Source organism: Coccinella septempunctata, chromosome 6 (assembly GCF_907165205.1).
Source record: "Coccinella septempunctata chromosome 6, icCocSept1.1, whole genome shotgun sequence".
Taxonomy (NCBI): domain Eukaryota; kingdom Metazoa; phylum Arthropoda; class Insecta; order Coleoptera; family Coccinellidae; genus Coccinella; species Coccinella septempunctata.
This window is the reverse complement of record NC_058194.1, coordinates 18,955,108-18,972,527: the sequence shown is the minus strand read 5'-3', so window position 1 is coordinate 18,972,527 and position 17,420 is coordinate 18,955,108. Positions and strand designations below refer to the sequence as shown.

The 17,420-nt window shown below is 33.1% G+C and overlaps 3 protein-coding genes across 5 annotated transcripts in view; 1 reads left to right on the top strand and 2 right to left on the bottom strand.

The window, feature by feature from the left end:
* Nucleotides 1–1,073: 1,073 nt before the first annotated feature.
* On the bottom strand, nucleotides 1,074–4,849 carry LOC123314890 (zinc finger protein 532-like). Its single transcript, XM_044900291.1, has 4 exons — nucleotides 4,671–4,849; nucleotides 4,412–4,512; nucleotides 3,830–3,954; nucleotides 1,074–3,418 (listed from the first exon to the last, which is right to left on the bottom strand). The coding sequence occupies exons 2-4, from the start codon at nucleotides 4,457–4,459 to the stop codon at nucleotides 1,168–1,170; spliced, it is 2,424 nt and encodes an 807-aa protein (XP_044756226.1). The 5' UTR covers nucleotides 4,460–4,512; nucleotides 4,671–4,849; the 3' UTR covers nucleotides 1,074–1,167.
* Nucleotides 4,850–5,165: 316 nt separating this feature from the next.
* LOC123314892 (gem-associated protein 2) lies at nucleotides 5,166–9,649 on the bottom strand. 3 transcript variants are annotated; one of them, XM_044900292.1, is made up of 2 exons: nucleotides 9,319–9,649; nucleotides 5,166–6,694 (listed from the first exon to the last, which is right to left on the bottom strand). In XM_044900292.1, exon 2 carries the CDS (start codon nucleotides 6,103–6,105, stop codon nucleotides 5,380–5,382), a length of 726 nt encoding a protein of 241 aa, XP_044756227.1. In that variant the 5' UTR covers nucleotides 6,106–6,694; nucleotides 9,319–9,649; the 3' UTR covers nucleotides 5,166–5,379. The 3 variants fall into 3 exon arrangements, with proteins under 3 accessions (XP_044756227.1, XP_044756228.1, XP_044756230.1); XM_044900293.1 differs by lacking the exon at nucleotides 9,319–9,649 and adding an exon at nucleotides 7,266–7,398; XM_044900295.1 differs by lacking the exon at nucleotides 9,319–9,649 and adding an exon at nucleotides 7,308–7,369.
* Nucleotides 9,650–12,073: 2,424 nt separating this feature from the next.
* LOC123315989 (angiotensin-converting enzyme-like) overlaps nucleotides 12,074–17,420 on the top strand; it is a 42,746-nt gene continuing 37,399 nt past the window's right edge. The window contains exons 1-5 of the mRNA XM_044901900.1: nucleotides 12,074–12,262; nucleotides 12,510–12,715; nucleotides 15,381–15,636; nucleotides 16,704–17,045; nucleotides 17,169–17,266. Coding sequence (XP_044757835.1) covers nucleotides 12,512–12,715; nucleotides 15,381–15,636; nucleotides 16,704–17,045; nucleotides 17,169–17,266 — 900 coding nt within the window. The 5' untranslated portion in view covers nucleotides 12,074–12,262; nucleotides 12,510–12,511. The remainder of the gene's footprint in view (nucleotides 12,263–12,509; nucleotides 12,716–15,380; nucleotides 15,637–16,703; nucleotides 17,046–17,168; nucleotides 17,267–17,420) is intronic.

Genomic DNA, 17,420 nt, shown 5'->3' with positions numbered 1-17,420 from the left:
TATGAATGGATCTATCGTTTGGTATGTTGATTCAGATTTTCTTTCTGAGCCTTTCATGCTTTTTTGTGAATATAGGAACCATTGCTAGGCAAATTTTCATTATTTTTTATCCATTTCACAGATTAGAATGGAACGGCTTAGTTCATTTTTGTAACAGTTGGTAATCTCTATATAGGGCCTGTTCCGATATTGCTGGTTTTACTGGCCCGCAATCGAATAACAATAGAACTCGAACGACTGGGCCAATAGGCTTTGTCTCTGAAATACTGACAGTACTGTTCAGGAATATCGGAACAGACGGATAATCGAATAACACATTGTGAAAGTAACACTCTCTATCCAGGATACCCATAGTGAGCACTAGTGGCAGCAGATATAATGAATAAATTGGTGGTGCATAAGCAGTAATATTCTGGAGTGAGCAAGATATTTCTAGAAAACATCGTAGTTTTAGAACCTGGTTTCGAGCCTATTGCTTATCATCACTATCATCATTGTACTGCAAATATCTCGATCGCAATATTCTGCATATATTGCGATATCTTTCATTTGCTCTACCCAACGCAGACATGTGATGAGGCTTGCGTTTTTTACATAGGCATCTGTTAAACCCTTATATTATTAGAATCGAGGATTATTCATCATTCTTTTTTTAGTGAATACTAGAGAGATCGTAAAAATTTTTGTTGTGTTCAATGTAGTCGTTCGGAAGATATTTCGAAATATTTGTGCCGTTGAACCGTCATCTTAGAAGGGCTGTAGAGACTAAACGAAGCATTTTTGGAGGAGGTGATAAAGTCGAATACACCTGAACTCTTGTCGAGAGAATCCTGTACAAGTAAAAGTTGTTTTTATCGAAGCGCCTACAATCATCCTGCATTAATAGCAGCACTGCGAAGTGGATATATAAAGATTTTTTGACCTGTGTAAGATTAGAACCCGCGACCTAAATTACTATCATTGAATATTGAGCTAATACTCAATGCTGATAACTAAAGAATCATGCTTAAATCATAGTGCCTATAGAAATAACTCAGTCGAAAAAGTTTTGGATAAAAGAAGGACCCACAAAATCGAAAATACGAGATTTATTCAGTGTAAATAATTTGAAACAACATAATCTTAAAAAAGTTAACTGTACATGTGTGAAATTGGACTAAGAATAACTTACGCACCATCACGAGAATTTCTCAACAAGAATGCCATTCCATGAATTCGAAAATGTTTTTTGAGTTCAGGCTCATCAGGAAACTCTTGTAAACATACTCTGCACTGATTTTCCTTAACAGGATCTCTAGATTCACCAGGAGCAAGTTTCATAATTTCCTTCAGTTCATCAACAGCATTTTTGTCATAACAGTTATTAGTTTCCAAATATGAGTTTGTGTCTTCAATTTTATGGTAGTGTTTGAGATGTTTGATCAAGGATGGCTTCACAACAAAACACTCTCCACATTCCATACATTGATAATCAGTGGGAATATGCCTGTGACTGATAATGTGGTGGTGAAATTTGTCTCTTTCACTATCTTGAAATTCACACATTTTGCAATAATACGTTCCATCGAATGGTTTCGGTTCTTCAGCTTGCAAATCAATAATTTTCTCTGGAGGACTACTTAAAAAGACTTTCTTTGTGCGAAAGACAAATGGTGCTCTCTTTCTTTTCTTTTTCAAACTATCCTGAGTGGTTGGAGAGACATTTTTGATTAATTTGAGAGAGCAATCAATATCTGTTTGTTCCATCGAGGTGTCTTTCATATCACTTTCTGAAGATGATTTTTTTTCTGAAGCCTCACTATTTTCATATTCAATGGCAGTATCATCTAATGAAGTGAATGAGCATTGGGAAATTTCATTGTGAAGCTTCTCAACAACCACCTGCGGTGTTCCATACATACAATTGGATTGATGCTCTTCCTTTTGATCGATTGGATATTCTTCTCTGCACAATAAACAAACATGTACTTTTGGCGTAATACTTTTTTCTTTGATAGCTTGAATGTTTGCACTTGTAGTGGAATTGTCATTTTGACTCTGATACAAGGAATTTATATATCTACATTTTGTACAAGCAACTGTATTTTCACCATCATAAAAAATTATTCGACTGTGACACTGCACACAAAGATCTACAGAATATGAATTAACCTGTTTTCTCATTGTTTGCATTTTCTGACACTTCAGCAAATGAGCGGCATATGTGGCTGTTGATCTGAAATAATTTCTACAGAATTTACATACAAACACATACATATATCTGCTTCGATCTCCAGTGTGATAGTCTAAATGTTGTTTCACATTGTCTTCAAAAATTATGCACCCATCTATCTTGCAACCCAAACATTTGTACACTTTATCTGGGGAACAAAGGTTTGAATGAATCTTGGCATGCTCTGAGAATGCGAGCATATTTTCAAATGTTTGTTTGCAAACACTGCACTGTTGCCACGATTTGATATGTTGTCCGAAATGAACAGAAAATGTCGTTGGAGTAGCGAAAAGTTTGCCACATTTTTTTCCAGGGCATCTGATTCTCACTTGTTTCGCTAAGTGGAAACAGACATCATCAAGATGCTTCATCAAGTATTCTCTAGATTCAAATTTTTTCCCGCATTCTGGGCAGATGAAAGGAGAAGTATTTGAGTGTATTCTCTCATGAGCCGAGTATGAACATCTAGTTGAAGAAACATATTTACAAAGGGAGCATTTTAGTTTCTCATCAAAAGGTATATTTCTACCTATAAAATGCATTTGCATTGGGCATCTCTGGGTTTGCTTACATTCTGGGCATTTAGGATATGTTGAGAGATCATCAGTGCTCAAAGATTCAATTTTGGATATCACAGGTAATTGAATTAAAGTTTCAGCGGGAGGGGATTCACTAGATTGTGAATTATCGTCAGGATCTGGTAACTCTTCTTTAACTCTTAAGCTAGCAGTAGGAATGTTTTGTTTCAACTTTTTCTGACAATCTATAGTTACAAACTGACACAAAGGTATATTGGTACTGATCTGTTTTAGGGTCAATTGAACCATTACAGACTGCTCTCCTGCCCCGCAAAATAAGAGATCATTTGGTCTCAGTGTAACTATTTGTTTGCCTCTTTCATTTTCATCAGGACTATAGAACTGTGCATTTACATAACAATTTTCTTCAATAGTATCCTCATCCCCGTCAAACAATATATTGATACCTGGGTGTGGTAGAAATCCCATCATTCCAAATGGCATATTATAAATTTCTATATTATTCAAATCAATTTTCCCTTCATCCAGAGCAAAATGACTACGAGCATGTAAAAGGAAAGAACATCGATTGTAGAAGGTGAATGTCTGATTACATTCTCCACAGTCATATTTAATCACAATAACTCTTCGATTCGCATGATCTTGAAAAGTGACTTTAGAGACAAACCTGAAAATACATTAACCGATTAGTGGGATTGCAGTCACTTTTCAAATATTATTAAATCTTAAGCAAAGAAAAATGTTAAATATTTCAACTTCAATGAATTTGATATCTTTGTGAGGGAAGTTGCTTTCATTGATAAAAGTTAATAAATGAGAAGTTAGCAAATAGCTGTAAGCCACATTCCTTTCTTGTTATAATTTTTTGAGTAGGAATATTTAAAGAAATATGTTACTATGGTTTCCATATACATGGATTTGTAATACTAATAATTCCATAAGATTGACAATGTCCACAAAGATTTTATATAATGATGAACAATATATAAATTATGTATTATATAAATAAACGTTCATGAATATGTGAAGTGTATGAGTACAAATGTGTTTCGAACAGTACAGAAACTACAAAACTTACATGTCCCTACAGGCATAACAGGGGTAAACATGAAGGCCAAGCTGTGGTTTGAAAGAGATCCATGCAGTATCACTCGTTTTTGAGAAGATCAGATTCCACTTCGATTGAAGTTGATTTTTTAGGCTCTATAATGAGAAGCAATTAGTTGAATATCTTAGTTGTTCCTTGACATAAATAAAATATCGTTTTCATAATCATTATTTGAAATATGTTAATTATAGGTAGTCATCAGTTTCGGGTATTACTAGGTCTCTTTTTAACCTCCAAATATACTTTCCTACTGGTGCACCAAATATTTGTTCGAATATCAATGTATCTATATATTTTTTGGAGTCTTTCATGTAGAGTGTATTAGAGACAAGGGAAATTGATCGAATTACTCTTAAAAATGAATACTCAGTAGGTAGTGTATGAAGAATTATTGATTTGGTACACCTTCCATATTTAGAAGGTATTTTATCATAGTTGTGATGTTTGATTGAGGATGCATCGATTACAAATAGGAATTTGAATATGTTGATGATTATAACATTAATCCCTCCATTTACCTAGGGTAGAAGAGATGTTTCATGAGATACTTACCACTATAGGAGAACAAACCGAAAGGTCCAGTTCAGGTGTAGGTGGCATATTGACTTGATGGCGTGCCGAAAGCTATATCTTTGAATGAGAAGCCAGTTATGCTGTCAAAGATAAGAAAATCAGTTGAAAAGATCAATTAATTCACTGATATTATACATTATACAAAATATACTCTGTAACTAGGACAACTAGTTGCAGATAACAGAGGTCACTAACTCATATTGAAATGTAAATACATTGGTTCTGAGGTATAATTTACCTAAAGGTAATATTTTTGACCCCTCCTGGTTCGTGTTGGTGAAAGCACTAAACTTTGGAGGACCTGAGGATATATCTTATAGACATTTTAAGGTTAGGAACTTAGATGACAGTACCTACTTACAACTGTCGCCTATTAACTAGTTTAATGTCAAATAAATGTTACTGCACATTTTGGTGCTCTACCTACCACCTCCCCCCACCCCATAGGGCTTAGCACTAAGGTTCAATCAAAGAAGAACCTCTTTGGTTAAGTTTTCAGCCGCTGAGTTAGAGAGTATTTCCTCTTTGGACAATTCCAATGACTGCTTCTTTCTGAATATAGAAGTAGTCGAGCTCCTGAAACTCATATTCTGTAATAGTTCCTATACTATTAGGTTGGCAACTCATACTGCCGATAGTAGCGTACTAGTAAGCTTCAACAAATCACGCGCAAATAATGCATGCGATCTATAGGTGAAAATCTTATGGATTAGGGGTTGGAAGAAACATTACCTACTTGAATTTTTTTATTCATCAAAAGTATTAGTATTCCTGAAATTTAATTTCTCATGGCACAAGGAATTTTCACAAATTTTCATCTGCATTTCAATACCACAAAATAACAAGCCATAACAGTTTATTTGATCTGACAAATTTCATTTTTTCATAACTCTTCAAATGTTCCAATGTTGTTCAGGGAAACATCTTCCCATGATGGCTGGTATTGATCACGGGTCACTAAGATCCAATTGACCAAAGAATTTCGAGATTATACAAATAAATAAGTTTAATGGGAAGAACTTTTTGATATCAGTTTCTTTGTAGTTTGATCTAATTTCAATACACTTTTTAGCTAAAGTCCTGACAACGTGACAATCGTCTGATATGAGTGGGGTATCCAGAAGGGAAAGCATTGAATATATCCAACTTCCAACATGGTCCCCAAAACAAGTTCCATAATCCATTGTATCTAAATAATCATTTATTAATTCCAAAGCTCTAATTTTATCAGCTTGTGAGAATTTCATAACTTCCTCATATTCCGGACTGGTCTTGACAATACGCTCTTTGAAATCTATTTCTCTCAGTACATCTTTGGACGTGATTTCCATTTTTGACTGAATATATTCTCTGAACTCTATAAATTCATCTAATTTATCCTTTTGCCATTGTTGAGTTGGAAGAAGATGAGGGGCCACAGTATTATTCAATACGTCTTCCTTGAATTCTCTTACTTCAATGGAATGTAATTTGGCTGGGTCAATTTTCGCAGTTGTCCACGGCTTCATTAAAGATCGTTCATAACAGGCATACTGAAGGAACTCCTCAGCAGTTTGTGGTACCTTATTCGGATCAAAGTTGGCTGGAATTCTCGTATCAAAAGGGAGAGCTTTTTTCAACAGCCCATAATCAGAGGCTATACTACAATCTGAATTATACTCTTCATCTGACATTATGGAAATTTTTTTATAATAATCAGCAATTAAACAATTATTTTGGGTAAATTTTTTTTGAATATTATTACCCTATTGAAATGAGTTGTCTAAATCTTTGTGATACACTGTTAACTGGTTTAACCAATGTCCAAATTACAATACAAGTGATTAAAACTAGGACTAGGCCAAAAATTATATCATTTGATTGGACTCTTCTATCGAACCATTTAGTATATACACTTAATATTGCAGATACACCACCGAACAAATAGGCTAATGTCCCCGAAACGACATGTACAAATTTGTTCAACTTAGGAGAATAATAATCTTTCAGTTCTCTATTGTATAAAGTAAGTACACCATTCAATCCACTAAGAATAGCAAAAATAAATCCCAATAGACCAAATAAAGCATGCCAAGACTTGAAGTGTGCTTTGTTTTTGTCCAATTTGGATTGAAAGGCAATGAAGAATCCCAGAATACTCAAAATCAAGGCCAAGGTTTGAGTTATCCAGTGGTAGAATATTCGATTCGATCCAAGAATATTTTTCAGGAGGTTGTTATCCTTGTTCAGTGTTATGATTCCTTCTGTCAATAATAGCACCCACTGAAAAAAGCAAAATGTTATATAAATCATATTCCAATAGACTCAAAGAACCATGATATTCATGGCAGAAATATCGTATAAGGACCATTGCATGAGGTTGTCCTTATGTAATAGTAGAAATATTTCAAATATTATCATGATTCTGAATAATCATTATTCGTTTTACTAAAACGGGTAGTTTCAAAGATTCAGGTTCAATGTTGAGGAAGTATTTTCGAAGAACATTCCTATCATGATATAGAGCGAGATCCCCTCCCCATCACTGATATATACTAAATAATTTTCAAGTAATTATACGAAATTTAATTTGTATATATGGCCATGTTATTATCTTTTACTCTCCAAATTTTGACGTTGTTTTCCCAGCTCTTTTTATTGGAATTTCAGCACACTGCCCCCCCTCCATTTTAGCTTAGTAATTTATAATGGTACAAAAACATATTCTTATGTCATGTATAATTAATATACTCTTCCTTCAAACTTATTAACAGAGATAACTGCTATCATATAACCAGTAAATTTAATCTGTGCATACTATGATTTAACTAACATTAAAACGCACTTTTGGTACCTTTATGTGAAGTATCTAAGAAATTTTAGAGAGTGTTCATACGTTAGTTTTTCACGATGCACTGTATAAAAGACAATCAATTCAAATTCAAACCGAGTGTGGAATATAAACATAACCTATAAATTTTGACTTTAGAGGTTAGTCACAGACTTAAGTCCGCCGATTTCGTATGCAGGCATTGAACTAAAGAACTACTTTCTTTAGTTCAATGTATGCAGGTACAGCTGTCTGTGGTTAAGTATGCTCCTCCGCCATTTTTGATAAAATTTCAAAAGATTTTATCTTTGTTTCAATACTTCAATCAACGGTATAACATTTTTATGAAATAAAGACGGTTTAATTATTTAAACGGTCCATAAGTAGTAGTGAGATGATCGCAAAGTTTTATCAACTGTTTCCAAATGTAACAAAAATCTTCTTTGTAAAGAAGATTACCTATATCGGTTAAGAAAACTGAAATTAAAATGGAGATGAAGTTTGGATAAATTGAAGAAGTAAATATCGAAACGACTATAAAATGATATTATGAAGAGTATTCTCCTCCATAAAAATGATACCAATATTAATGTAGTTGACAAAGTATAAAATAAGTGGAGTAACGAGCGGAATAGGTGTAGAATTGATTAAATAAAGAATGAGTTATACTTTTACATATTTCTTTTATCTTTAAACATAAGCTATAACTGCTCTCAATTTCATGAATCAATTAAGAGCAATGGGCCTTTACTCCATTATGCCAAGAAAACAAGAAAAATGTAAAATTTAAGAAGCAATTGAATAAATTAATTGAGGGCATATAGATTTTTATTGTTTTTTGTTCCATTTAAGGATTGTTAAGTTTAGTTTGGAGTTAAAAAAGTTTACCTACTTTATTACTTTAGTTGACATTTTTTAGTGCCTGCTTTATTTTTTTGTTATATTTTTAAAGTAAAGTTTTTAATGAAAGTTTGTTCAATCTCGGAGAAATTACCTACGTTTACTTATTTTTTTACGAAAACGCTGACTTAACCCAACCTCACATATCCCATATTTGTAGACTTTTTGTTCACCCATAAAATTTTCTATTTTTTTGCTAGGGCCTTTGACCTTGAGAACCTGGAATTTTTTTGGCTGCGGTGAAATTTTTTTTAAACCAGAAAACTGACAGAAATTAAATTGAATAGACATTTATTATTAATTATTATAGGAGCAAAAAGGCAATAAAAAAATATTTGGTGGTGTTCCCCTAATATCAGCATCATCCGCCTACTAGGTAAATTCAAGATCGAAGATAATTCATTTTCACTTTCTGTATTTGAAGTTACTTTACATATCAATAATTTTACCTAATAATTTTTATTAATTTTAGCGATAAAATATTCCAAGAAGAACTACCTTTTTTGTAAAATATCCTCAAATAAATTTGGTTGTCAATAGGTATGTAGTATTCAACTCTCGTTTAAGATTTTCTAAGCTCTTTTTTGAACCTTTGTAAAAAAAAATAGAACTCTATTCACAAGTTTACTCACAAAATAATACACAAAATATAATTCATATTTTGAGCTTTATCGAAGCACTTTCTGAAATATATGAATGTTATTAAATTCCGACACCCTATATACTACCTACTACGGATTAGTTTCAGAGATATTCTGGAAAAAAAATTTAATTCCTATGTTCATAATAGATACATATATGAAGAATTATATGAAAAATAATGCAATGATTATTCCCCTTGGGGTAGACATAGGTACATCATTAATTGCGATATCAATTCAGCCGATAATAAAGAATATTGAATGATATAAATTTCACCCTAGATCCAAGGATGGATACATGTATTTCAGTCTGTACATCCTTGTTTTGTTTACGTTTTGTTTACATTTAACAAAAAACTTTGAGCAAGATAACATAACTGTGTGTTAATGTTCAACCATATATTAGCACGTAGATATGAATTTGATATTTCCAAAAATGTTTACAAAAGAAGTATAATAATTCGTTATAATATATAGGTTGAATATATATTTTTTAGGTTTAAATATTAAGGTATATATGAGAAGAACATACTTACACCAACAGTCATCAGCACAGGGTGCCACGTGAAGAATACGAACTCTCTGGAAAACGCAAGATATAAGATGCACACTGAGAAAACGAGTACGAATAAATGAATCACATTTGTAACTCTGCTCGAGGTCACTATTGCTGATAGATTTTTCCTAGGTTCATCTGTATTTTTACTGCTTAATTCCATATTGGTTCTTCTGACGAACTGTATCTATGTTAAAACTTGCACTTCCATTGATATATCGAGGAAGTTCTTTTCGAAATAAGAATTGAATATTGTTTATCTCGCAATTGCGATCAAAAGTCCTCTCTGCTATATAATTTAATCCTCCGATTAGAGATGCCTTCAACTCAACCTTATCGAGTGTTTTGGTTTTACCAGCATTACGCGATTTATTTGACATTTTGTGTTTTTTTCTTATCTATTGCAATAAACACCAAATTATTGAGTCGTGCTGATGAGTACTTTATTCTTTCTGAAAACGAATAGAATTTATTTTACATTCATGTTATGTTTTCCAGAATTTAGAATTTTAATTGAGCTTAGGTGGTTCGTAAGAAGAAGCAAGGGAGGTTAGATTTTTCACAAATCATAAAATGAATAGCGCCTGACTATACCTAATGAGTATAAGAACATTATTCTTTATGGAATAACGTACAACATGTTCAACATGTAGATATTCAGAGATAAGTCTTTTTTATGAATTGATATGCCTTAGTGAATGTTGAATCTAAAAAAAAAGATGAGAAAAAAAAAAGAATACAAAAGAGTGGGTTATATATCTACTAACTACGCCGGCTCCGGTAATAAATACAGATGTAGAACTGACGTTCACTATGATTCAATTTGAAATTCGAAACTACACGGATAGAGACATATAAGAAAATATATAACAGTTTCAATTCGTATAAACACGATATACAATTGTAAAGGGTTGATAGGTACTCTTGTTTTTCAAGTATTTTAAATTCCTCCCAGAAATTAACATTTCGAATTCAGATTGTCAAACAGAATATAAAAATTATTTCTGAATCGTCCGAAAAACTATACAGTCTGTGACGTTTATCAAAGAGACCGACTAGCTAGAGAGCAAAAAAAGGGACAGTGAGTACCCGCTGCAGTGGAGATATTTACAGGCTGACTTTGATAGTTATTTATGAGTAGAATGCGGCATCTTTGATCGTTTTCCATGTGGCGGTATTCCCCTTGTTTCTGGTTTCTGGAAGAACATATGTGAATTGTTTGGCGACCAAGCACAAAAAGCCACCTTTTCAATTTCACTCTAATGATTAATAATGTTCGTCTTTTCGATTTTGAAGAAAAAAAATTTTTGTGTGAAAAAATTGGTATCGTTTTATCAACTGATTTGCCGCCCCCAGAATGTGCCGCCCCGGCAGGGTGCCCGGTTTGCCGGTCCTGACGGCGGCCCTGTAAGGGGTTACATACTAAGAGCCACCTTGAGGTCAACTTTCGACAAGTTTATCTTCCAGAAAAATCATCGTAGAGCTTGAAATAATACATATTCTAGAAGAATAACTCTTTTAGTGATAAATCTCGAGATTTTATTGACCTCCATGCAACCCTTTGGTCTAGACGAATTTTCAACTGATCCCATATTTTCCGGAATGTTCAGAAGGTCAAATTTCGTAAAGCTTAATATGATACATACTCTAAAAGTGCAGTTCTTCTAGTAATAAAGCTCGAAATTTTATCGATCTGGTGCAGCCGTTTGGTATTGACGAATTTTTAAGTGACTCCATCTTTTTTGGAATTTTTCGAAGGTCAACTTTCCACGAATGTATCTCCCAGTAAAATTGCCTCGGATTTTAATGTGATACATATTCTAAAGGAGCAACTCTTCTAGTAATAAATCTCTAAATTTCATTGACCTAGACGCAACCGTTTAGTTTCAAGGAATTTTTAACTGGCCCCTTTTTTTCGGATTTTTTTAACACACATGCAACATTTCATACAGGTACTTATAAAGGCGGGAAATTTATGATTTGAATCAATTCAGAATCTATTAATCATTGATATTAAAATCAACAGATGTGGAAATGTAAATCGAACTAGCCTACCAGTTGTGTTACTCTGACGGGGTCAAAAAGAACGAAACCATAGTCAGCATCTACTCTTCCTAGATGGAATGGTTTTCCTGTTGATACTCGAAGCGATAGTGGTTGTTCGATTTGATCGATTTTTGAATCAATGGATGTTAGATGCATCTAAATTAATTTCGATTTCAAATAACGATTGAATATAAAGAAAATGATTTCTCTATCAGCCAAACCATTCATAACACTGCTCTGCTTATCTAGATATGAACATAATTTATTATAATACTCCAGAGTTCACGATTTGAGGAATTTCGATAAACAAATAAAAATCTGTCACTTTAGGCTTTTTATTTGCATACTGAAATGATCGTCTAGGGCTTCCTCAAAATATTTCGAATAATATTATAAGAATAATTTTCTATTGAATGATGAATAATATAATTCAGTGTGATTCGTGCATTTGTGGATTTTTCATGTTTCCAATTATGCGAACCCTTTTCTGATTGTTTTTCTTTCGAATATTACTGCAGAGATAAGAGACTTATTATCGCCAAACAATAAATTTTCATTAATGTTGTCATAAAGTTTGATCAATTTGATTGATTCATTCAAAAGTCGAAACTTAAACACTCTAAAATCCCCTTTTAAGTTTGATATCATCGTATTTCCTGAAAATGATTTAATAATTTTCCCGTTTAGATGTTTTTTGTGAAAATAAACAATTAAGCTTCAAGAAGGTTCTGAATTTTATTTCACTACTAGCTCTATTAACTGTCTCATACGATATTTGGATTTGTGCAACATTCGGAATTAAGAGAAGTGAGGTGTTTTTTTAATTTTTTGAGCTTTATTCTTCCAGCAAGATTGAAGATTATCAACATCACTTAAAGGTACGTTGCAGTTGAGTAGGAAAATCATAGTTACAAAACACTTAACAGATTGTACATTCAAAAGTTTATTCAAAGAGTTTATATCAAAAAATTGAACTCAATACAGAAAATATTATTTCAAAAGTAACGAAAATAACGAATAATGTCGAAAATTCATTTTATAGAGAGCCTACTAATAATATTCTCCTCATGATATTTTTCCAGCGCCTTCGCAATGAAATCCCCCTTCAGTTTCTTAATTTTTCAGAGATGAAAAGATTACTGCTATTTGTGATGTGGCTCTATATTATTTCATATACAAGATGTTCCGTTACAGTAATAGAGCAAGAAGAAGAGAAGGCGAGAGATTTCTTGACCACCTTCAACAAAGAGATAGAACTGGACTCTAACCTTCAGATCAATGCCGACTGGGATTATGCTACAAATATGAATGAAGGAAATTTTGAAAAGAAAGTAGGCGAATGATTAATATATCGAAATAGGGTGAAGTCAATATGTATCATTTTGTTAAAGCAATTTTTGTTTTATGGCATGCATAGGGTCGTCTGTGCAAATAAGGGGTTGCCACCTCTTGATGGTAAAGAAATGAATTAAATGTGTTACACATCAGACAAAATTTTTCAGTGCATTAAGAACCTCAAAATAAATTTGAATCGAGATAAAAATAAACAACAAAAGAAAAATACATAATACATTTCAGTACAAATCCGATTTTATCTTGCTCGCCAACTCATTGCAGCTATATTACTATCATCGCTACAAATATCAGAGCCTGTTTGTGAATTTGTCATTGAAGAGCAAACTTTTTTTTTGTGTCTCCTAGTAACCATCATTATTGGTTTGGGGAAACCATTATAGAATGAAGCCATTATTTTCTGCGCTAAACTTGATATAGTTAGTGTCTGGCTCAGTGGCACTCAACCACATTGAATTAAAATAGATCGTCCATAACAATTTAGTTTTGAAGATTCCCAATGGTGGAATACAAGCCGAATCCTGAATTTTTTGTAATAGTATTTACATATATCTATTAGATAGTTCCTGCGTAAGGCAGACAAAACACAGTATGTACAGGGTGGGCAAATTTCGTTGTCTTCTGAGGGGATCTCGAGAACTATAGCAGCTAGAAGAAAACGGATGGCACATTCTCGAGCTCTTTTTTCATGACTAATCCAAATCTGAAAACAGGATCGGCCTATCATTTTTAGATTTCGAGTTATAAATAAAAATTGAGATTTTGACGATTCGGAAAAGTTCTTATAACTTTTTTGTCTTTGAAGTTACAGATCTGAAACTTGAACCTTTTTAGGCACTTTCATACATAGAATCTACTAATTTTTTCTATTCAAAAATATCAAACTCAATAAAAGTTTGCAATTAAAAAAATTTAAGTTCATCTAAATATTCGAAATGAACAAATATTTTGAGGTCATCAGTTTATTCTAGGTAAAAAAGTGCCTGTAGAAGGTTCAAGTTTCAGATTTGTAACTTCAAAGACAAAAAAGTTATGAGAACTTATTTACGAAATTGTAAAACGAAGTATCGTAGGAGGCTGCGGTTTTCACTATTCTTTGTTTCTCCGAAAAAGAGCTTGGAAATGTGTCATCCGTTTTCTTCTAGCTGCTATACTTCTCGAGATCCTCTCAGTAGACAACGAATTTTGCCCACCCTGTACAGGGTGGGCAAATTTCGATGTTTTAGCACTACAGCTTTTAAACCAGAGGAGATAGACAAAATCTGATACCCAATTCTTTTTCATTTTTTTTCTGAGAATCTAACAAGAGTAGTGGTAATTTTTCGCCACTTTCTCTTGTTTTCGAGTTATAAGCGAAAACTGAAAAAATGGCGATTTCGAAATAAATTTTTATCTCCGCTAATACTGGTGATATAGCTCTGAAATTAAAATATTATACAGGCACATTATTTTTAAGTAGAATTCAGTGGCGTGCTTTCCTCTTTAGCAGGATTTTTAATTACGAAGCTATGACCAAGAGTTATGTTTTTTTACATGGGAACACTAGATTTCTGTGCAATTTTTTGAAAGCTCAATTTTAACCGATTTCAAAAATATATAGGTAACATCATATGGTTTGTGTCAATAAAAATAATAGAAAATGGTCAAAAACATTTTTTCTCAATATTTCTATGGTTTCTACTTTTGATGAGAATACAAAAAGGTTGCAATGGTTGCATCTTATGATTACCACAGTCTCCTTCTATTAGTCCTTTCATTTCTATGTTTCTTACCTAATTTATCCAAGATTCAAATTTTGTGAAAATTGGTAAAAAGCATAGAAAGAATGACATTGCCGGAAGTAGACTGCTCTTGTCGGCTCGTCAAAAGTTGAAACCATAGAAATATTGAGAATAAAGGTTTTTGTCGATTTTCTATTATTTATATTGATACAAACCATATGATATATTGATATATTTTCGAAATAAGTAAAAATTAAGCTTTCCAAAAATTTTACAGAAATCTAGTGTTCCCATCTAAAGAAACATAACTTTGGGTCATAGCTTCGTAATTAAAAATCATGCTAAAAAGGCAAGCACGCCACTGGATTCTATTTAAAAATGTGCCCGTATAAAGTTTTAATTTCAGAGCTCTATCAACAGTATTATCGGAGATCTAAATTTATTTCGAAATCGCCATTTTCCAATTTTCGCCTCTAACTCGAAAACAAAAGAAGGTGACCAAAAATGACTACTACTCTTGTTTGATTCTCAGAAAAAGAGAACGAGAGGGGTATCAGAATTTGTCTATCTCCACTGGTTTGAAGGCTGTAGTGCTAAAACATCGGAATTTGCCACCCTGTACAAGTGGAAAAGTCTACAGGGTGGGCAGAATACGATGGTATTTAATAGAAGCTTTGTAATTGTATGGAAAAATGGATGTCACTTTTTCGACCTTGATTCTCCAAAGACAAGTGGACAAAATCCAAAATCGCATTCGTCTATTTTCTTTTGTATTCGATTAATAAATTTTCCTTATCTCCGAATTATTGTTATTATATCTGATTATTTGACATAACTTGCCTTCTGAGGACTTTATCCTCTGAGGTATCCTTTGAGTATAATTAAAGACCTGATGTTAATAAAAGTGTTTGCAATATTTTAGAGGCAAATAACAGCTGAAAATTCCAAAAAAGCAAAGGAATTCTGGACGAAACTGACTAAGTTCAACTGGAGGAACTTTACGGATCCAGATCTGAAAAGACAGTTTCTGCTGAACTCCATCCTTGGATTGGATGCTCTGACAGAGGAAGAAATTGATCGAGCCGGACGCATCAGTGCTGAGATGGAAAAAGCGTACTCGACTGCTACAATTTGTGATTTCAAGGAGAGAACAAAATGTGATTTGGCCTTGATACCAGGTAAGTTGAACCTGGATTACCTATAGTTCCTCTTATATCGGATTTGATAAACCTGAAGATACTACACGGTTAACATGGTTCTGTGAATATTTGCTTGAAAACCAGTAATGGAATAATTTAAAAATTGATATTGAACACAATATAGAGAATGTCGTGAAATTCTGGATTTTGGCATGTGTATCTTCATAACTCAGCGGGTTGAAGCTGTTGATAAATGAACCTAAAAGAGATTTATACAATTTTCACAAAATGAGTTTTTAAACCACGACACGTGTTTCGCTATCACAATAACATCTTCAGGTGAGTGAAGGTATATTGTTTACCTTTACCACAAGAAACATTTTAAATGAATAAGCTCTTCACTAATTTCTTGATAAAAGTAACGGTTTTTGAGAAAAAATAACTTATCAATAGGTTTGTATCATGAGTCGTAAATTAGTTTTGATTTCCTTCTCGCTCCTATAGAATGTCTGCTAAATTAATTTCTGTCAGTTTTCTAGCAGATTTTTTTTTTTCATATAAAACACCCACACTTCTTTTTGACAAGGAATCACGCTTTTAATTTTTTCGCAACTATTAGATCACACCATGGATGGTTTAAGATAATAATCATTATCTGCATTTTATTTTCAACTTTGCTTCAATACTTCAATAAATACAACCAATACGTCAATCAACGCTTTACCTAAGTTAGAAAACAGACTTAGGTTTTAATTATAAATTGGCATCCAAAAATTTATAATGGGATTATTTCCCTTCTTTCTCTATTGTCTTGCCTGTTCTCTAAGTTTTTGTGCTTGTACCAAGGACAATATGTTTATTTATTATTATTTTGTTTTTGCTAAGGACGTATAATATTGTCTCGAGATGTATTTTTCACCGGCTGATTCTCATTTTATTTTGGTTTTTGTATCTGCTAGTATATTGAATGCCGAATAGGCACTATGAAGGTAGAATCGAATTAAAATCATCGATGATTGAAAATGATCGAATATTCTTGGGATAGATAGGAAATCAACAACTTTTTTCATGAAAATTTTGATGGTTCTCGATTCTATTGTTTTCAGATATAGTAAATATCCATGCTAACTCTAGGGATGCAGAAGAACTGAAACATGTTTGGATCAGTTGGAGGGCTGCTGTTGGGCCTAAAATACGACATCTCTATAGGGAAAGTGTCGATTTGATGAACAAAGCCGCTAAATTGAACAATTTCGGTACTGCTGACAAGATGTGGCTCTTTCCCTACGAAGAACTCGAAGTAAAAGACATCAGAAGTCAATTCGAAAGTTTGTGGGAACAAGTGAAACCTTTGTATCAACAGTTGCACGCTTACATGAGATTCAAATTGAGGGGGGTCTATGGGGATATTGTCAGTGAAAAGGGACCAATTCCAGCTCATTTATTAGGTGAGAACAACTGGTTGTTTGAAAAAATTTTGAAGCAATATCTCGACAAGAATTTTTTCATTCATGAGCATGCTTTCTTGAAATAATATGATCGCCAAACTTGGACGTGATATAATCTTTCAGGAAACGTATGGAGTCAATCATGGGCGAATGCTGGTTTGGATTTCAAGCCTTTTCCTGGTGCAACTAATCAGGATGTAGTTTTGAACTTACGAAAGCAGGTAAAGAGTTTTCACTGATTCAATCAAATCATGAAGAAAGAACTTATTCTTTCTTCGAAAATCTGCAGTCACTTATAACTGCAGATTTTTTCTGTTAATTACATTCTAAGCTGATAGATTCGCCTGTGAGGTAGATTTGCCAATGCGGAGTTTA

What these genes read in the sequence shown, in the direction of transcription:
- LOC123314890 (XM_044900291.1), bottom strand. Translation starts at nt 4,459, where the DNA reads ATGCCACCTACACCTGAACTGGACCTTTCGGTTTGTTCTCCTATAGTG. An exon ending in CGGTTTGTTCTCCTATAGTG is followed by an intron (nt 3,955 to 4,411) that starts GTAAGTATCTCA and finishes TTCTCATTATAG; the next exon opens with AGCCTAAAAAATCAACTTCA. An exon ending in TGTTATGCCTGTAGGGACAT is followed by an intron (nt 3,419 to 3,829) that starts GTAAGTTTTGTA and finishes ATGTATTTTCAG; the next exon opens with GTTTGTCTCTAAAGTCACTT.
- LOC123314892 (XM_044900292.1), bottom strand. Translation starts at nt 6,105, where the DNA reads ATGTCAGATGAAGAGTATAATTCAGATTGTAGTATAGCCTCTGATTAT.